The 21,983-nt window shown below is 40.3% G+C and overlaps 1 protein-coding gene across 1 annotated transcript in view; it reads right to left on the bottom strand.

The window, feature by feature from the left end:
* ANTXR2 (ANTXR cell adhesion molecule 2) overlaps positions 1-21,983 on the bottom strand; it is a 120,144-nt gene that overhangs the window by 76,302 nt on the left and 21,859 nt on the right. The window contains exons 8-10 of the mRNA XM_037391869.1: positions 12,170-12,230; positions 10,961-11,056; positions 6,200-6,269 (exon numbers count right to left, since the gene is read on the bottom strand). Coding sequence (XP_037247766.1) covers positions 6,200-6,269; positions 10,961-11,056; positions 12,170-12,230 — 227 coding nt within the window. The remainder of the gene's footprint in view (positions 1-6,199; positions 6,270-10,960; positions 11,057-12,169; positions 12,231-21,983) is intronic.

Here is a 21,983-nt window from a genome sequence, read left to right as displayed (position 1 = left end):
GCTGCTCTCATTCGAGAGCAGCTGTCTAGAAACCAAATGAGGTAATTTGCAGGATGGAGCCCACAACCCATTCATCTTCACTGTGTCTGCTTTCATGTGTTCACACTCTTCCTCTTAAATCTGGTGCTGGTATTAATAAAAATGACACTTCAAGACTGGAAAGCAAGACTCAAAAGTACCACTGTTCCACTGTCATGGAAACATCTTTCACTCAAAGCACCTAGAATTAAATATGAAGCACGTGCTTCCTCTTTGTATCAGGAGATTGTTTCCCAGGAAGGCGGAAACCCAGGGCAGGAATGCCAGTGACAGCTTGGGCGTGAATTTCTAGGCATTGAGCTAGCTTTAGTTCTCACCTGCGTAGCTGCTGCGAAAAACGTTTGAGGCCTCTAAAGCAGCAAGCAGGAACTTTTTGGTGCATCCTGTAAACTGCCATAAGTTTTAAATGGACTCCCACAGTACTGTGTAACTTTGAACTGCTTTTATGGTAATTTGTCAGAAACCCATAGGAAGAAATGCACCGGGCTATCAAGTTTACCTCTCCAATTGCGCAGAGCTACAAGCTCTTCCAGAAGACATAACCGTGGCTTCCCTTAAGCCCCTATTGAGAGATGTTCTCAAAGTCATGTTTATATTGAAGCTTGTGGTTGATTCCTATTGTCCTCAGCCCTGTATGTGATCCACAGCAAAAAGCAGAATAGCTAATTCTGCCCTAAATCTGTACTTCAGAGATTAAGATCGCACCATCAAAATTTTGGCCAGAGAATGAGAAAACTCTTGCCTGCATTCCAGCTATCACAGGCTATACAAAATGGTATAAAAAAAAGAAGAGAAATGGAGCTTCTTTTAGCTCTAGCTCAAACAAAAATAGACAGAGGGCAGGCAATGCAAACTGTCAAATGTAAACAGCCAGACAGCATTACTGAACATTACAGGATGGACTTCCTGCTGTGGAAAAAACAACTGATACTCTATAAAAGTGAAACATAACCCCCCCCAAAAAAAAGTTTTATTTTCATATGTAGAGAAGTTGAGAAACTTCTTAAAAGGATGACACATGGATGCAATAGGTGGTTAAGCTAGTTCCTGAAATAGGTTACAGAAAGGCTAAAGGTACTACATAAATTAAGGAGATGGTTACTTCTTTCTTCTCTCATCTTTCCTTTCCAAAGGCCTAAGGGACAATATCCAAGTTACAAAGACAGGATCCAAAGAAAATTGGCGGTAAACCAGAAACAAACAAATAAAAAAATAAATATCTAAAGACCTGAGAAGTGACAGTGCAGAAACCACACGATGTGTTTATGTTTCTGAACTCCCTCTGAGCTGCCATCCCTTTCACAAATGAGTGCAAAACAAGCAAAGCAGCTGTTGTCAACAGGAAGAACAAAGACTTGAATGACACAGGCTCCTCCTGTGAGAAATCTGGTTAATAGCCAAATAAAAGCATGTCTCAAGGTAACATTTGCAGTTCAGAAATACAAAGCAAGCAATGTGCTTGCTCCTAGAGATTGTTTCCCACTATGTTTTCTTTCTAGGACAGAGGTTCTTACTTTTTCTTACAGTTGTAAGAGTCTGAGGTATTTATTCTCCAATTACATTCAGACACAGATTAAGATTTGCTCAATAAGGTTAATTTTTCCCTCAGTAACTCCTTACTGAAATGTCTGGATAGGAGGTACATTCAAAGTTACCTCTAAACTTGTCAACTTGTGCTGTTGCCAAAAGCAGTTACTACTACCACTACATTAAAAAAAAATATCTGATAATCGCTAACAGATTATCATGCATTGCTGTGTGCTTTGTTTCAAGTGAACTGCACACTGTAGACTAAACTTAGGTCTGCTGCTTTGAAACTGGAGGCAACTAAGAATTTGGGAATATAAGCATAGTAATTTTCCTTCCTACCACACAAAAAAATAATTCCTATTTAATCTTTGCTCTTTAAGTGCCACCAGCTGTTCATGTTGGACAGGATGTAGGAAGGGATATATGCAAGCTGAAACCAACATGATTTAAATAGAGGGCAAATAAGGTCATTAAACACAGTAGTGCAGACTGTACCATCTCTGCATGTGATCTGATCATAAATTCAATGTAACTGCAAGTAAGGTTTCACTCGCGCTCAGGTTTATGTTCGGATTTATCTTTTTTGGCTCTGTTGTTCCTTAAGCTTACAAACCCAAGGAGAAAGATACTGCCCACTTCTCTCAAGGCCACCCCTTAGACAGACAGAGGCGAGTGCCATTCACGGCAACAGTGTCAAAACATCACTCAACTGAGAGATGGAAATCATGTGATACCTAATGAAAGCAGTGACCCCACTTAACCTGATGTTTGTCCTTCCATTGGTGTTTTGAAACACATAACCAAATTTTTGCACATGTGCTCAGACACACTTAAGTCTATCTGTGTCAAGTTATAAGTTCATATATGTTGCTGGACTGAGGGGTAAATGCTCACTTCATATTACAAGCTAATCTTAGAGTAAACACCGTATGAATTCAAGTGCAGGATGCATAAAGGTGGAAGCTGGCCAGTAACACTGCAGCAGCATTAAAAAATAAACTTCTGTAGTTCTCTGAACTATTTTAAGAACAATGATATTCTCTCAGTCTGTTGGTTCATTTTGAATAATTCACTGCCTAGCCTAGACCTAACCTTTCTTGCTTTCCTTAGATGAGATTCTGCACAAGATCAAATGGGATTTTTTCAGCACGCACCAACGAATCCAAAATCTCTTACTGTAATACTCCAGTGAGAAACCAGAGTTCAAACAGAGATAGTTAAGTAGCAGACATGTAAATATCCACTACAAATATTTCAGTAAAATATTGTATTGCTGTGTAATTTAAACTTTTATTGTCATCCACTCATCTAAAAACACAAGAGAATTTGTAAATGTTCAGGAAGAGAAATGTATATTGTTCTGATAGCCTTTCCCCTGCAGGCAGAGGGGATTTTACCACTGGCTTAGAGGAACAGAAACCATCTGTTTGTGAAGTCAAGCCTATAGATACATTGTCTGAATGCGTTCTCAAAGAACCTGGAACAAAATGAAAAGAACAAAAGCAAAGGCAGCAGAAGAACATCGACTTCCAAAAATATACCAGTTTTTCCTGTACCGGTCTTCCAAAGCAACAAGGGCTCTGTTTTCTTTTCAAAGTAACAATGACTACAGAAACAATTTGATTCCCTTGAGCTGGACAGCAAATTCAAGCCTAAGCTAGACTGGGAAACCGATTTTCTCAAACATTCTGCAAGACCCTAAAAATATATGGCTTTTAAATGATCAGTGCAGTTTAATCTGAGTCCTTTGTAGTAAGCCAGCTTAGTTGTAATGTTACACTTGCCATCACTTGCATATGATCTCTCAAAGCACAGGAAGCAAAGCAATTCAACTTGGACTTGTCTCCTTGTCTTCTTCCTGAAGAGTGACAATGGTACTTTTCCTTTCTGAAACATTTCAATATTTTCTAACATTTTTTTATAATGCATAGGTTTAGAAATCCCAAGTAATTCTCTGTTAGCTAATCAAGGGTCCTTCAAAATGAGCTGGTTTTGTAAGAAGACTATGTAATTTTGCACTTCAGAAGTGGCATGACAAGAAGGTATTTCAAATGGTACAAGCAGTGCAGTCATGTTGTCACATAACCTAATGATACTACATCCATCTGCTACATGGCACTGTGAAAAAATAGGCTTTGAAAAGAATGCTTGGTTAAATCTACAGCTGGCATTTTTGAGGCTCCAAAGTAAATGCAGCCAGCAGCTGGAAATAAAAGTGGAAATACACAGTGGCGTAAGTCCAGGATACCAGGGGTTTACCAACCCAACATCTTGGGTACTTTGGCATTTTATCTATTCCACATGGATTTCTATTGTTCTGCATGTGAAAACTGCAAATTCATCAATTAACGAGAAGTGTCTCCAATTAGAAAAATACTATGAAACCTGTTAAGTGAGTCTTTACCATTTACCCAGAAACAAAACTGCAGGTTTAAAAGTCACAAAGCTAACTTTGTTTCTGTTGCTCTTAATTCCACTAAAAAGAGCACTAGAAAAAGAGCAGATCGCTTGTTGGTACATTAACAACTAATATTAGCTCCACTACATGAGGAATTACTGGGAGTTATCCAGCAATAGTCTGAGCTGTGCCAATGGAAAGTCAAGAGTTCAAGTACATACATATCTTTCATAGCTGTCAGTCTTCTGCATAGCAAACTGTTTATCTCTGGGCCAAAACTAACTACTTCAGTATCAGGTTATGACAGTATATTTCATATAGTAACTTTGGAAAAAAAAAAATCCTGTTAACCTGTACAACTTAATGTGTACTGTTCACGCATTCTTTTTTACAAATGCTGCTGAGAAGAAACGTGCTGTAATTAGGTGCTTGATCTACACTGCAATGACAATATGGTGAGTTGTCTATTTCAGTAACGCTTCACAAGCCAAACAAGCTCTTCACAGAACAACAAAAAATGCAGCATATTCAAGTAACTTAAACCGTGGTTTAATCTATACAAATATTCCATGCATCTCCATATATTTCCCATTGATTTGTCAGGATAAGCTGTTTACAGGCTCTCAGACTAACAGTGTGTAGAAAAGCATTTACAGCTTCAGGTCGCGAGGTGCTTAATACCAGCGGCCTAATTTGCTACTGTTCTTCTGTTGTAAGGCAACTCCACTGAAGTAATTGGCATGGAGAGAAGGGGTTCTTAACCTGACTGATTTACATGGTTCTGATGAAAATTAGCATTCTTACAGCTGTACACGGTGCTGATAGGTTTTAGCTAAGACAGCAGTTTGTTACAGCTGGGTTTCTGTACAATTTGCGCACAACCACATACAGCCTAGCTCAATGGAAAAGGGTGCAACTGCACTATTTGACATAAAGGCACATAAGTCTACCGAACTCCCACTGCACATAGGACAAGATCAACATTTCGCCTAGCTGCACAAAATGCAACTTGAGTAGCAAGAAAACATCACAGCATTAAAAACTCATCCCTTTCCTCTACTCTCCATGTCACTCTCCTCCACGCTTGTTTTCCCTGCATTGCCACAAACCAGCGCTCGCTCCCCCCAGGAGCCTTGCCTGCTGCACAGAGGCTACAACGTAGCTCCTCCACAGTAATTTGCTCCACTCCCTTCCACTGGGGTTAATCACTGTTTTTTTCTTTTACCACTTTCCAACTTTTCTCCTCCTGGTCGCTATTTAATGCACAAAACAGATGTGTATCTGGGGTTTTGCTGTCGGTCTTAGAGCACAACTGAGGTGGCTGATTGTTGCTTAACTCAGAAAATCATCTATGCGATATGCTTAGGTCTTGAACTGCTAAGAATTGCCACAGAAGAAAGAAAACGCAGAGCTGTAACAAACTGCTGTGCTTCCTACCGGATTAGTATTAACCTCATCCTAAATAACTCTCTGAGAAGAACTACTTGCAAAAACAGGGAGAAATTCAACAGCCTGAAAACCTTTGCCCTCCTACAGGGCTGAGATGTGACATACCATTTTCTGACTTCTGATTAGCTTAGAATTTCACAAATCTGAACAGCGAAGTTGAAGTGATCTTAAAAGCCTAGGGCATGTCTGAATTTGAGAGGAGGAGGGAAGGATTAATCCTCAAAGGGCCGGAAGTAATGTGCAGCCATGGCTAGTGACACTTAGAATAAGGCTAGAACTGCAGTATAGCCACAGTGCTGTTACGAGATTGCTACCGTTGTTAAATTAGTGCCTCATTTTATCATTACATGTTAAGCAGTGGTACACATCTTGACACATAATTTTAATAATAGCTTGTAAGTGTCAGTGATAATGTAATCTATTTAACAATGAGCCTAAAGATTATCCAGAAGAGAGCATATTATGCCCTGTTAAAACAGCTAATCTGCATAAAACTTATGACAAGCCAGACCTTTTCAGTGTTCAATAAACTGGCTGAATATTCATTTTTAAAGGCATTGTCCAAATTGGTTTGGTCACAGATGACTATTTAAAGCCTATTCCAAAGCTGGCAAATACACCAGGGAAATAACCCAAGAAAAGCAGAAAAAAAAAGCAACAACAAACCACCCCACGTAAAAACAACAAAAGACTGCCTCTAGCCAAAACCCCTCATGATTAACATCAGCAATAATGGGTCCAATTCTAGTAAAACATAGGATGACATTTGTTTCAAGTACTTACTGGCCGCTTTTGTATAGGATTGGTGCAGGACACAGCAAAAAATCAGATTTCACCGTTTTTGGTTTTTCATCTGAAAAAAACAAATCACATGAGGTTAATATACTGTGCTGCTTAAATGAGAAGCTGATGCATGAACATGTTATGAAGTCCCTTCCCTTCTCACAATATGCTGGTTACTTGTTTGGTAATGTCTGGAACTTGCAAGCCAGGCAGACCTAAGTTAGGGAATAAAGCTGCTACATTTTTAAAACCACACCTTGAACATACAAACCCGGAGTTAGCTTCAAATGTGAATGTGAGCCCACATTACATAGTCTACTTTATTGTACTCAAGTCAGCTCACGCTCTTTCAGAGAGGTAATTTCCTAGAACTGAGGCCATTTCTGCAAAGACTGAGAACACTATTAGGGGTTTGGTAATACTTGGAAGATGAAGATCTGTTTCTAATTAGCTCCAACCCTGTGCACTGCATTCAAGGACTAGTTCATTGGTTGTGATTGGCATGTCTATTTCTCCAGTGTTTCTCATGCTTTTGAGTCTCCAGCTTAACAAATCTCTTAAAACTTACAACGCATCTATCTGTAGAGCACCATGTCCAGCACAGCACTCCTTTTCTGCAGCTGTGAGAAGGAGAGGAAGGAGCTCTTTTACCTCATGCATTTGGTAAGCCGGGAAGAACTCTGCTCCTGGATGCAGAACCATCCTCCCAAACTTCCCCACAGTAGGACTGTTAATTTCTGTACCAGAGCTGCTCCTGTGAGCATGGACTATTTCCTGATTTATGGGTGAGAGCAGATAAATGATCTGCCAGATAAACTTGGAGATGACTCTGTCCTGCATTTAGGAAACAGGCAGACATACAAGTAGTTCAGGGGCAGCTGAAGGAGGAGCTGTTAGCATAAATGAGCTTTTCCAATGTGCTATAATCTGCACTAACTGCTTGGCCTAGATTTAGGGCTAGTTGTGAGGTGGGGAAGAGGGATTAGCACATTGCCATATGTTTTTGTCTTAATGGTATGTTTCATAGATTATTTTTCTATCCCACAGCTACATTTGGCAGGTTTCCTTTCTAGCATTTGGTAATGGTTCTTTATAAATGCAAAAAGAGAAACATGCCAAATGCATCTTTTAAAACCAGAAGAACTGACAAAATAATGGTTTGCTCTGAGGCCGGTCCCAAAGCGGAGCTCAGGCTATCAGTAAGGAGAACTCTAACACTGAAGTACATCCTCGTGCAAGTACCCTCTGTTACACCCTCACATGGTGAGGGTTCCACTGATAGACTGCCAGTTTATTGCAGAGGAGAATGCAGTGAGACAGGCACAATTTCCCTTTTCTTGGGACCATACTGCTCAAAGCACCCTTCCTACCTTTTTGTCCATCCCAGCTCGACTGTTCTCCTTTAGGTCTCCTCTGAGGCAAAAGCACTTGGAGCCCAGCGTAGAGCTGTAAAGAATGAGCTTGCGTATCGGGGGAAGGTTCACATTAAATTTCCCTATTTCCTTCCTATACTATTCCCTAAATATTTGCTGTTGTCCATTGCTGAAGACAAGAACCTGGGTTGGTTGCAGCAGGCCTCTGGCAAGACCCCTTACAGCAGATTGTGTTTTCACACTGCAACGTATGATAAATACATCAGTATGCCATTCCTCTCCCTTCTTTCCTGAAGCCAAGAGGGGAAAAAAAAAAGCAGCCCAGAAACCTAGTTGGAAATTCTCACATCAGATGCTAGCAAGTATTTGGGGGCTTCATCCTGCTCAAGTATAGTTATTTCTACCATGGCAAAGCAGACATACACATGCTGTACGGCTATAAAAGACTGAACAATCAGAGAAACTAGGGTCAGAAAACATTTCAAAAGGTCATTTAAAGAAGGCACACACTTCAGACATTCTTCACTGACACTCATCTAAGCTGTTAAAAAGCTAAGTAACCTTTTCCATCCCTAAGATCTTTACACAATGAGAACCATTCTCCTAATACACATCATCTAGATCTGCTGTAGAATTTGAAGCCTGTTACCTCATGTTCTTTTCTCAGTAGACTGGGAGAGCCCAGCTTATTTTTTTCAGCTTTGCAGCAGCACACACACCATCGCAAGAGTAGCAACTGATAGTTGGTACAAAGGGGTTTGCTCAGCACCTGCCTGGCTCCTTGCACCGTCGTCGGTGAGGAAATAACACGTAAAGTCGTCGGCAACGGCGCAAAATGGGATGATGGGCTTTAGGAGCCCATTTAGGAGTAATTTAACAATTACTTTGGGCATTCTTCTCTTCCTGTAGATGTAATAAACTGAACTTTTCTGTCCTTCCTTACACTTGTGTTCTCGACTTCTACCCATCTTTGCCTGCTTCCTCTCGACACTCTTCACAGTGGAGATCCATCCCACACTTGTAGCATGGAGCACATCAAAATCCAGGTTCCTAGGGGCTACCGTTGGCAGCACAACCTTGAATTTGAACAGCATTGCAACCTATCAATAAGTATCGTAAGCCTACTTGATGTACACTGCTAGCATTGCTACTAAATAAGCCAAAACTTTTAGTATGATAGCAGCACTCACCAGCAGGTCAGAGGAGGTTTACATTTGTGATGCTTATGGAAAATGGCTAAATTCCTCCTTAACTCTCGTATTCTGTAGGTCCTCATCTCCACCAGTACTGTAACATACTCTATCAGGAACTCTTGAACAGTACAAGTGCCACTACTAACACAACCATATTGATGCAAGCCTCAAGACATTCATGTGAAGAAGGTATGTGTTATTGCTTTAATTTCCCAAATGGACAGGCTGGGGTATAGAGAAGTGACTGCTCATGGTAAACAATAAGTCAGGAGCAAAGCAGGAATAGAACTGAGGAGTCCTGATGACTTGCAGACCAGACACTTCAATTCAAATTTAAGTTCTAATTATCTTCAGGTCATGTAACTGATGTCACAACTGTTTACCCTAGATAGCGTGAAATTAGTTTTATTCACCTGGAACTAAACTACTGTTTCCCCACTTCTCCAAGTAAAAAAGGCACACCATGACAACAGATACACAACTGTAGCACATTCCAAATTCTAGGTCTATGAAGCTAATTTATGCAACAAGTTGAAATAAGCAAGCTGTAGCTTAACATGGGAAACAAAGGTGAGAATTTTAATTGAACCTGAAGTGAAATTTATAGAAGAGAATTTATTTATAAAGGTTGCCTTTATCCAGAACTACTGTGCTATTCTTTCATTCTACCCTATCATTTTAGATATTTAACAGACAGGAGAGACTGGCAGCCCATTCAAGTATATATGATATCCAGAGTAAGGAAGAAATTGTACTGGAAACACATGTTCAATTGGGTAGGAATTTAAGACAGGCTAATATAAAAATCAGACAGTAGGCAGGGAAAAAAATTAGTTGGGTCTTTTCTACTGGCCCATTTTTGGTCATTTTCCAGTCTGCCTTGCTTCTAAGGGATACTGCTTAGAGCAAGAAGTTGGATATACTTATACTAGCTGTCCAATTCAGCTTGTGGATATAAAAAATGGAGGAGGTCTCCATTAATGGCATTTTTTCCACCGCCATCTACCTTGTGCCAGCTCAGGGAACAGAGCAGCACGAGGAGATGAATCCAAATTCTGGCATGACTTTTCACCTGCTCTGTTCCAAGTTAATGCACTGAGCAAGAGAAGACCAATTCTTGACTATTTTGCTGAAAATTAAATCCTCCACGAGCACATTTGCTTAATCAGACAGCAAGAAGAAAATAGTCTGCATTACCTTTCAATTGCTTTTAGAGCTTTACTAACTTCTGCAGCACTCCACTCCTAAAAAATTCCCCAGTGAGACTTGTAGTTTGACAAAGGGATAAGGATTAACATCTGGCCAATTATGAGTACTAGTAATAATAAAAAAAACCCTCCCATCTGCACCATCACCAACCCCCACACCCCCAAAAAACCCAAAACCACACCCAACAAAAACTAATAAAAAACCCTCAAAAAACAAACCCAAAAAAACAACAGATAAACAGGGAAAGTCCCTGTAAAAGATGCCACAGTCACTCTGTCTGAAACAGAATTCCTTTCCACAAGTCAGGAAGTAGAGTCCAGCTAGGGATCTGGCTGCAACGAGACCCAGTCCTCCCTTGGGACACTGAGCTGATGAACCACGTCAAAATACAGGGACAAAATAGTACCAGCTGTTCTGACTTGCCCTTACTCTATGCTGTTGCAGGAGGCCCAGGAAGAGGACTGACTCCGTGTCATGGAGGGGCAGTCATGCCCTGCCAAGCCCAGAAACAAACAGCACAGTGGCTACATAGCTGGTATGCCAGACAGAAGGGGCAGAGATGCTCCAAGATAACAAGGTAAGTGCACCCAGGAAAACAGTGTCTTTTGGAATCACGGTGAGAGCCTGTGTCTTGGCCTGGGTCTCCAGGCACGGTCAGTTCACTCTGTGGTCATGTATGTTTCATGGGCAAACATCTGCTTACTTGAACAGCAGGAGCCAGAGAGTTATCACCATGTTAATTCACACAGCCAGCTGGGCTTCCAAACACCAGTCACAGCTTACAGCTAATGGCCATCAATACAAATTCAAACCACTGAGCAAGATGTAAAATAACTTACATCCTCTTACTAATCTTCAGAGCTTTCCTGTTTTCTTCCTCTTCAGTATTTTTTCTCTTTTAATTTAATTAAATGAGTTAACAAGAAGCAAAAGTAGTCAGTTATTAGAAAATATAAAGGCAGATCATCTCAAACTTCAGTACTTACGAATTGTAGTTCCGTTCACTTGATAGGTACAAGTAACACCATCAGTTCTCCCACCAAGGGTTAAGCCACTTCCTCTAAGAACCACCTGGAACTCCTCTGGAGAGAAAAGAAAAAACCCAAAATCACCAATTTTTAATGCACTGCAGTAAGACAAGGAGAATTTCAATATAGCCTACAATAAATGAAGTACAATAAGCAATGCCTCAAATGTAACTCAGGTCTCCTTTTTAATTGACCCCTGGTACTGCAATCTTCTGTTAGGTCACTATAGGAAAAAGATTTGGGAATAAATCTTTATTTATCACCGACACAGCCCTATTAAAACGAAAGTTAATTCCAACTATCAACAGGATCTGGGGCTCAGTTGCACAGTAAGGAACAGTTTCTCACTGAATACTTTGACAAATGAGAAATCTGGGTCTCATAACAAGTAGACTCCCCAAACCTGGATCAGGGCCATTTAAAGTGCCAGATGAAGAAAACATTCCTCGTTAGTATGATTTCTCTGGAAGCAGCATAAGGGCCATGCTATTTGTGAATTGTGCAGAGGAGGAGTGAAAATGGTTTATTTACCAAGGCCACTGATTTCATTAAGATGATGCATGTTTTTATAAAAACATCAAAATAAGGAGATTTTGCAACTACCTTATTTTGATTGGTCTCAAACTATGCATGGATTGTGAAACCCCACAAAGACGACAAGCCCTTAAAATTTTGTGCAACCCTTCTACTTAGTAAATGTATTGCCATTTGATGCACAAAAATAAAGTCAAATGCTTAACTGCTTATGCTCCACAGTTTTGGGACAAGGCACTAGAAATAGTCATGAATTTATATGAACATAATGTTATCAGGATTCTCAGAACTTAACTACATGACCACAGGTAAAATGGTATGCGAGTATCACTGAAAAAATATCACTGCTTTGAATACCAAGGGCAACTTCAGAGCATTACTGATGGGAGAGGGGCAGATAAACGCATCTCAAATTTTTACATGCATTACCTAAATTATGAAAGTAGGCCCTGGAAGACTGCTCCTCTGAGGAGAAAAATGAATCAACAAAGAAGGATCTGATCTTTCTTAAACTCCTTGATGATTTTTTTATAGAAATGTTTTATTTTAGAGACCTGTGGGGTTTTCCTTTAAGTAAAATAGAGACATCACAGTCCTATAACAACTATTATTTTAAAATTACAAAAAATTTACCTCCCACACAGACGCTGGATGGCTCCAAATATAAAATCTCAGTGCATGATTGCTTCAAAACCTATTGCAAAGGAGGAAACTAGTCATAAACAGGTTTGAGTGCTTTTTCAGTGAAAAATATTATTTGCAAACAAACACTTGTGTCTAGAAGATACACATGCACAGCTACAGGTTTGATTTGCCTAAGTATGACTTTGTAGGACACTGCCTTGACCATGTAAAACTTCTGCATGCCTGCACAGTGAAGTCTCCTCGAAGTTCATAAGACATGGATTGGTTGGTTAAATCCAGCACAGCCTTTAAAACATGATGTCTGACTTCAGTCTTTAAATTTCTATCCAGAACCTAAGCTAATCTTCCATGAACCCCAATCCTAACGTTTAAGCCAAAAATTAGTCACAAGGACCCTGATCCAAAACCTAATCCAGGCAAAAGCAGTCTTCCAACAATCTGTGGGTCAAGCCAAGTGCATGTTATTCCAAGTGCTGGCATCCTGCCCTCCGTAAAGCAGAGCAAGAACGCATGGTGTTCTTGACTACACTGCCTTCTGTTGGATGGGGTTTCCTCACTGCTGTACCGGTTGGCCTGCTTCAATTCTCCAACCAGTCAGGGAATATTCTTCCAGAAGGCTGGGACAAAACAATACTCCCTACAGATGACTTAGAAATACAAGGGATAGAATGTAAGAAAAAGGAGGAACTAGACACCTTGGATGGATTTGTACTTATAAAGGTTCTAGAAGCTACCCTTAGCTTCAGCCAAGTCACATTTTACCATTTGCAAATACATCAAGTGATCAAGTTACCCACGGTCACCTGAGCAGAGGCATAAATAGCACCCAGGTGTTGATTACTGCAGACCACTTTATTTTTCCATTTGAAAATGGTGCATCTCAGAGGAATGCATCAAGCTTGTTGGACTACAGCTGTTGCTAGAATCAAACCATGAGACCACACTCTCCTCCCACTGCCACTATCTCAGTCTCACAGCAGGGCCCCATCTCTTAATCCCCACCTCTAAGCAGGTAACAATGTCTGTTAACCCTGGGAGAATAAGTCTCTTGAAGCTTGCAGGGTTAAGCACACACAAGCAATCCATAATTTAATAATAAAACCACATGGTAATATGTGGCGGTTTTCTTCCAAAAGGTTTTTAATTTTTCTCTCAGGAAACTTTCATGACGTTTTTATATAGCTTTCCCTGTAATAAGTGGCATATTTTTAGCTGGCATTCATATATAATACTACATGGAATCAATTCAGGTCCCTGTAATCACATGCATAGTTTAAAGTCCTGTTACTGTCCCCTCTCCACCTCCATTTGCCAAAACTGTGCATGCTCCTGAGCTGGCCTAACTGTCAGTAAATGTAACTCCTAAGTAGTCCTTTTTTTTTTTACTCTGCCTACTCTTATTTGCTAGTGGGTTTTGTTGCCACATATCCAGGCCCCCTAGAAACAATAACATATTTGTCATTGTTATGACAAAAAGCATGCCAAGCTCTTTGAAAAAGAATAGCCTGCCTCATTTAACACTTTCCATATCACCTGTCTCCCCACAAAATGTTGTGGACAAATTATCTTTTTAGTGCTTCAAACCACATTTATAAACATTAAGTAGTATTTTTAAAAATAAGAGACCTTGCATGCACATACAATTGGATAATACACAGCAACAGAGATCTTTGGAAAGAATGTAGCTTGACATTCAGTGCAAGTCGACCAGTTTACATTATCTGTGGACCTCATCTCACTTCCAAAAAAGGACTTAACTTTTTGATTTCTATTTCGGTGTAGAGAGAGTGTCATGTAGTTCATTGAGGGGGGGGCGCGGGTGGGATATTTTGCACAGAATAAAACACAGGAAGAATAAAACATTTTATTTCTTTACTGTAAAAACACTTTCTGTTTTTTTTCCTCTGAAGAGACTGAGCCATATCAATAGTACAGTTTAAGCTAATGAGACTATAGACTTCCATTCATATTACGTACAGATCTAGCAGTTGGCACTATCAAAGCCCACTGAATTCCTTCTTTTTCTTTTTGTAGAGCAGCACTATACAGACAGAAATTTTCCAACTCCTAACCGGTCCTCATGTGCCTGCTGTCTGATGAAGCAGGGTGCCATTATGAATTGGGGGGGGTTGGAGAGGGGAAGACAATGATGGACATAATCTGCCTTTTCTTGGCAAGTAGTATTTCTGTTAATTGCACTGACTCTGATAGTGATTTTTCTAACACTGTATTTCCAAATATAATGTAAAACAGGAAAAGAAACTATTTGGACATGCTTAATTCCCTTTGGATTTAAGAATAAACTCGGGGGGGGGGGGGGGGGGAACCCCAACTATGATAAAATACAGCCTAAATTAATTGAACCCAATTCATGAACAAAAGCAAATTTCAATATAAGGTTCAGGATACACTGATTTCCCACACGTCAGCATCGAATTCATATTTATACACGTAGATGTGCTGCTCTTGACATAAAGCAGGAAAATACTGCAGTTTAATACTGTTCCTAGAAATGAACAATTGCTTTGACACTAATTTTTCATCATTTTAATTACTACCGTTCTCCACTTGGCTTGAAAAAGCTGTACTGTTCAGAGATCCTCGGTCTCTTTGCAAGGGTGGTGAACTAAGACTGTCATTTTCACCCAAACAAAGCTTACACTAGAGGAAAAACTCCCACTGTGTGCAAATACTAAAATTTGTTTATCTAAGTTTAACTAGTTCCTTTTCTGCCATTCAGAAAGTTTCTTGATAGTCCATGCTTTAAAAAATTAATAATGGTATAGAAATCAGCCTTGTCCCTGAAAATCCTTCCCTTCAACAATAACCATCAAGTAACCTTAAGAAGCAGAAGTAAAAGAAACCTTCCAAAGAATTGAACTGTATCAGGTGGAACCAACCTAACACCACACAGAAAGCTCTTCTCTCAACCTGTTACATTCTGGTTTCTTCTCAACGCACCCTCTAAGCAACACTGAAACACTATACTGAACTGAATTTTCCATCAATGAAGTGAAAATCACAGCATCCTTGCAAAGGGTCAAATCCCATTGACTGTACCAAGCACAACCATTTTGAATGGTTCGGCTCACAAGGATACAGTAACCAGCATTTAGCTGTCACAATGGAAAACCTGAAAATATTTTCCAAGATGGCAACTGCCACTTGTTCTTTCACATGTGGGAGAGGAGAACATATTTTCGCATCTTAAAAGGATTTATAGAAACTTGTGGCCTTCATTTACTCTTTTCTTGCTCTGGCTCACACTCTTCTATCTGTTTTAATCTTTTTTTTTTTTTCTCACTCTTTCCATGCAAGCTGTTCCTTCCAAGCTAGCACAGCGCACTCCAATAAAAAGCTCATCTCTTTTCTTTAGGAGGAATGATGTGAAGGCATCTTACCCAAGTTGCCTTATGATCCATGTTCATTATTTAACATGTCTTCATATCTCTAGATCAGTTCTGTTTCACCCCTACCAGTACCCTTGGAGCGTGCTCTTTCGGCAACAGCTGATGAGGGATTTTCCAAAGTGCATATTAATTGCCAAAGTTCCCCTTTTCAAGATGTTGCTGCTTTACATGCAGCTGAAAGGGGTAAACACTGGGCTTGCGCAGAGTGTGGGAGCTCTTGCGCACAACTGAAATCTAGCATCCTTACCACTTCTGCAGCCTGAGAGGAGGGATCTGACCACCCTCAACAGTAACAGCTTTTAATGGAGCTATCTCAGCTGTGTGTTAAGGAAGCACATTTAACAATGGCACCATGCAAACCAAAGTATGCATATGTCACCCCACCTCCCCTTTTGAAAATGTAAAACTAACTTTAAACTATCTTGCTGTGGAAACCTGGGGTGCAAATTCAGCAAGGTTGAAATTAACTCCCCAAAAATCTGTACTACACTCCCTCTTCCCCAGTTCAGGATAATCGAAGAGAGTGACCTGGCATTGCAAATTCATTATTTAGAAACTTACTGCCCACAAGAAAAGTTGAAATAATCACTATATAAGGCCATCCTCGGATAGGACAGTTAAACACTCTGCTGACATAAAATGAATTCAAATAAGACTATAAATTGCCTTGGTTTAACAACATGCAGGGAAAGATTCAAAGAGCTTATGTCATCCATTTCATTGCCAAAACTCTGCACCAAATATAGGGCCCTCTTCTCCCAGGCTTGCAAAGGCTTTCCTTCTAGTCACCTCCCTAAATGCTAGCTGTCCCAGAAAGAAACATTTCCCCACAAACCAAAGTGCAAAACAGAGTTGAAACCTGTCAGCCTGTTTCCCATCATCTTACAGCTTCAGAAACAGAACTGTGGAAGAACTACACTGGTTACAGCTGGAAAAACACAGAGGCTAATCAAAATGGGAGGATCACATCAAAATCACAGCTGTGAGCTTGTGATTTAAACACTTGTTAGGAAGCACATGTGGCTGCTAGAAAAAGAGAAGGCAGTAGAGTTCTGCTCTTCAAGGTAGTCAGTTTCTTGTACTTGAAGAAACTGGCACATGAAATTCAGACCCTGAACATCCTCCTACTGAACAACAAAACAACAGACTGCTACGGAAACCCTATTCTGTAGCTCCCCCATACACAGAATTTGTTACATTGCTGCCATATTGCAACAGCAGCAGTGGAGCATCGAAGATTAAAAAAAATGTTGTTATCCCATTTTCTAAGAACAGTTATTACAACAGCTACCTCAGTAACAAGCAGCATGAATGTATGTAGCTTATGCTCAGCACTGAAAGACCACCTGGCATAGCTTCTGAGGGTTGGCTGAAGGCAGAGGAGCTTCTAAAGCTCTTAGTGAAATCTTATCTTATGGCTATTAAGTGAAAGGATACTGTATGCTTTCCATAGCATTTCTCAGTAATGCAGGTTAGTAACTTCAGAATACTTCGGAGAGCAGAAGTTATCAGAATAAAGGCATCTGAGATAGCCCATGGGCACTCAAAAGCAAATTCACCCTCAGTGTAAACCCACTGACATACACTGGGATTCTATTTGGCCAAACAGGCTTTTCTTTTCTGAAAGGGTCACTTGTAAATCAACTGCTGGACTACCCAGCTCTGTCTGTGAGCCACCCATCATGTTCCTTATCTGCATGTGTAACTTTAGGCATATGAATACTCTGTTCAATATGGTGGGATGAGATCCTGACTTACAGTTAAAGATGGTCCTTGCCAGACTGAGGCTTTGATGTCCCATACTGAAAATCAGATACAGCTTCCCTGCACAACAGTCCTGTAGAATCTGGCACGCACACAGCTCTCAGAGACCCTGTCCTTTACAAGCATCTCTATGCACTCTTACTGTCAAACGCCTTCTATCAGCTCACTAACAGTGAAGCGTGTAGCAATCAGAAACAGAACTGTTTAGCTCCTGAACCACCTAACTAGTGTTCAGATTTTCTCCTTCAGTTCTACATAGTCCGATTGTCACCTATCTCCATCTCTCAAGCTATTTCAGAGGCTTACAAGCCACAGTTTTGTGTTCAATGTAAGTTTAATCTTGCTCAGGCACAAATACATACACATGTAATTTAAAACAGTTGTAGAAAATCTATTCCATCCACTTCATCAGCTTTCCCATTTGGGACCACTTCTCACCTAGCAGATTTTTTTCTGAACAACCTGATTGTTAATCCGTACTTAAAACCAATATCAATCCTTATCAGTGGCATGGATTTCTATGCACTTCCCACTCAAAGGTTCCCAAAGGTTCACATAAACTTCACAGCCCACTTCCTAAATCAGTGGTTTAGCATTATTGTCATTAAAAAAACATATAATTCAATTCAAGATGTTTTACAGAAACATTGTCAGTTTTTAACCTGTAGGTGTCTGAATTGAAAAACAGAATCATGTTTTGTTAGATTTAAGCTTCAGAAACAATAGACCTATGCAAATAATTACATTAGCATAGAAAAGGCAGATGCTCCTGCAATAAATTGCAAAAAGGCAACCAAATAACAAGATGACATCAGGCCCACTAGTGCTTTCAGTCTTTGTGAACTCCACCTCTGTTTATAAATTTTGGCTTTATCATAGTTCTTGTCTCTACTTTATGCAAACATTTCTTTCCACAGAAAACGTGACTACTGCATCTTCCAGTACCTCTTTAACTTGTCACGGACTGGGCCTGGCTCTGCTTTGATTCACTTTTTCACCCTTGCTACCTCCTCTTAAAAGTTTTCAGAATTTAAAGAGTAAAGCAGTACAGCTCCTGTAGCTTTTTAAGTATTTTGACTACCATACACTCGGAACATACTGTGGAACAGAGCTGTACCATGCGGTACAGTGTTACATGCAGGCTAAAACAACTTTCCCTTCCAGCACTTTAATGAATTTCATGTTCCAAGAAATTGTGAGAACAATGCAGTAGTAACGAGCCATGAGCAACCCAACTGTACATCCACAATTAACAAAATACGCTAAGTGTCAATTTATTTCACAGCACCGTTCGATTACGCTTAGCCCCAGTATGCAGTTCAAAAGTTTTTGGCAGCAGTCAGCACCATAAATCAAAAATCGCATGGCATCTGTTCCTCCCCGGAACTGTACGCCGAGTTCAGGATTTGGGGCAGGTCGTCAGCACAGCTGGATTCTTTATTGAACAACCATTCACAATTTTTAAGTCTACTGTTCTGAAACTAGAAAAGGATGTATGGATGTATAAGGTGTTTGCTTCCCAGTAAAAAGATAACCGTGAACTGCCAGAGGAAGAGAGCTCTTTGACCCGTTTTGGTCAGACTTGGCACACTAATGATTCTGAACAACTCAGGATTTCTAGAGTCATCCACGGGCTTTGCTCCCTACGTTTCAATTTCAAACATGCACCTCTTTGTTTACATCATTGCTCATTGGAAGCCAATCCCAAATCAGGTTGGCTTGACTCTCTACAGGGGCAGGCAATATGGTTCCCTGAACAAAAGCTAGGTACTGTAATAAAACAAATGCATCTAACTTGCCATTTCCAGAACCAAATTTTAAAGAGCAAATAAATGTTCACCTTTAAAAAATAATCTTATTTGCTGTACTAATGTATGGCAAGACATGTGCAAAGCATGCTGACAGTGCAATATAACCACTTCCACAGTCTGTGTGCAAAAATGTATTTACAGCAGTATTAGCTCCTGCTCACTGCACTCTGAGCTTGCGCCTGGAGCACTGCCCATTGATACGCCGCTAGCCAGCCATGTGTATACTCACTGCAAAATGTGTGCTGCACAATTCAGAAAGATGGCAAAACAGCACTAAAAAAAACCTTAAATGCTAGTCTGACAGCAAACTGAAGACAGTGGCTTTTCTGTGGAGATTTCCTTCCCCTTTTCTTTCCTCTCTCCCTTCCAATGTGGGGCTCATCATTTTCTCTAGGGATACTGTAAGCATAACGCCTAGTAAGCAAAATATAACAAAACAGAAGGAAAGCAGATGAAGGCACTACAGTAAACTGCAAACATAATTAAAACTGGAGAAGCTATGTTCATAGCATGACACACAAAAAGGATGCACTTTTCCTCACATACTGTGCCAAGTGCCCTGTGAAACCTCCATCACAAAGAGGTGCATCTCCTTTAGTTCCACCCTCAATCAAGCCGTACTGGTAAACATGCTCAAGTTAGCCACTACAACCTTGTAACTGTTACTGCAAAACAGATACTTAATTCGATAAAATGTACTGAAAGAAAGGAAGTAGGAAGGGAAGATAGCACACACTACAGCTAATGCACAAACCAGTATCTGAGAGAGCCCTGATGACGTAAGAGCATTTAAAACCACGTTTAGCATTACTAGTCTCAGTTGGATCTGTGTACCTACACGAAGTGTCTTCGATTGTCAGCTGTAACACTCAATTTCTTGGGCTGTTTCCTGATTAGGGATTCCCCACACCTTTTGGCTCCCACTGAATGCTGATCAAGGAATGCCACACACCTGGATAACTGGGACTCAGGGAGCTGATACTTAAGCAGTAGGCAGGAACAGAACTGTTGGGGTGCACAGGAGTAGTAGTGCCTGTAAGTAGGGTCTAGGAACCCTAGGCTGGAGCTGTACGAAGCTGTCTGAACCTGTGGAACACTGCTGTGGAGTTACTCCCTTCTCTGAGCTAATACCTTCTTGAGCTTTGCCCCAGCTTGGGGCTGTAGAACTCCTCTGAAGAATGTGTAATGAAAACAGCACTGTACTCCTGTTTGATTTAGTTGCTTTGAATTAGGTTGGGCTAGCAGCCTGTCTGGCTGGAGTGAGTCAGGCAGAACCTATCAAAACAGAGTTCATGCAGCACTTTGTTTAGCTCTTAAAATATTTTGTGCTGATTGGCTGAATTAGGACTGGGCTCAACCCATGTTCCCACATATTTTTATTTTTCTATGAGTCATCTGGAAGTACTACTGGCAGCTTTATTCCTTCTTTTTTTTTTTTTTCCTGTAACTTAGAACATTTTTTTTTTTCCACTATTGCTGTGGCAGTAAAAAGGAAATGAAAGTAAAGCAAGAGGTGTTTAATTGGTGTAATGGACTCACTGGCTGGTGGGGTTTTTTTTAGACAATGAAATGCTGACTGTCTACACATCATTATTTTTCACACTGAATTCATTGAATCTTACAGCATGTAAAAGCGAACATGTGTGAAATCGGGGTGGTGAAAATCTCAGACTGTAAGTATGCTGGTATCATTACAGGTTTCTCTCATTCATGAGTTAATGCTTTTTTTTTGCCTGCATAGGAGTTGTGTCCCTTATACTGTGGTGGACTTAGGCTTTAAAGATAAAGACCTGGAATAGGTTACAAGTGAAAATTAAGTGCAGCCCTTGATTTCAGTGATGACACCTGAGTAACCTTAATCATACCTGGGATCTTTACACCAGAAGGACATTCACAGCACACCTTAGGCTCTGGAAAGGCCAGCTTCTCCACATGCCAACTAATATTTAAACTCCCTAAAGTTAATTGCTTGTTTCCAAAGTGAAATCTTCTATTCTTTCAGATAGTGTCACAAGGTCTGTGACATTATAATCTGAACTTAATGGAAAAAGAAGAGTATTAAAAAGAAAAAAACAACCCATGGCAACCCATAGGCAAAATGAAATGCCATACTATATGGGCCAGTCCCACATCATGTGTCTCTACTGCGTCAAAGCAAGCCCTACCCTTTCCCATTTTTTTTCCCAGGACTAATCTGGGTGGAAACCAATGAGGCAACAGGGCTGCCTCACACTAGACAGAAGACAATCAATTCAAGGTAACTTGGAATTAAATGCAAGCTTTCACAGGGAACACCATTTTGATGCTTCTCCCCAACAAAGTCACAGCAAAGGAACTATAGCAGTTAATATCTAATGAGATCTACCTCTATCTGCTGCCAAACATCTGTGTTCTTAACTACAACTCTCTGCTAATGTCAGCATACTTCCTGACACTGCACAGCAATGCTTTAGACAAAGAGCAAGGGTAAAGGGGGTAAGGTTGCTATCCTGTCCCCTATCTAAATGGGGGAAAAAAAAAAATCCCTGAGACATATGGTCTTGCATAAAATAACCATCAGAGAGAAGCCTGGTGCAGTGTCAGGTTAGTGAGAATATTCTAATTACACAATGTCTAAGCAGTACCTCATTTGCAGTCACTGAGTAAACCAAATGTAGAATGCAAAACACTAGGTCATGAGAGATGCGTATTTTAGCAGTATCAGAACCCTTTACCCCCAAAATGACAAAAACAACGCTAAACCCATTACTTATCAAGTAATGTAAGTAAGAATCAAGACAAACTGTTACTTTCTATAACAGGAAAAAAGTTGTTTGG

This window comes from Falco rusticolus, chromosome 1 (assembly GCF_015220075.1).
Source record: "Falco rusticolus isolate bFalRus1 chromosome 1, bFalRus1.pri, whole genome shotgun sequence".
Lineage (NCBI taxonomy): Eukaryota > Metazoa > Chordata > Aves > Falconiformes > Falconidae > Falco > Falco rusticolus.
This window is presented reverse-complemented; position numbering and strand designations above follow the sequence as displayed.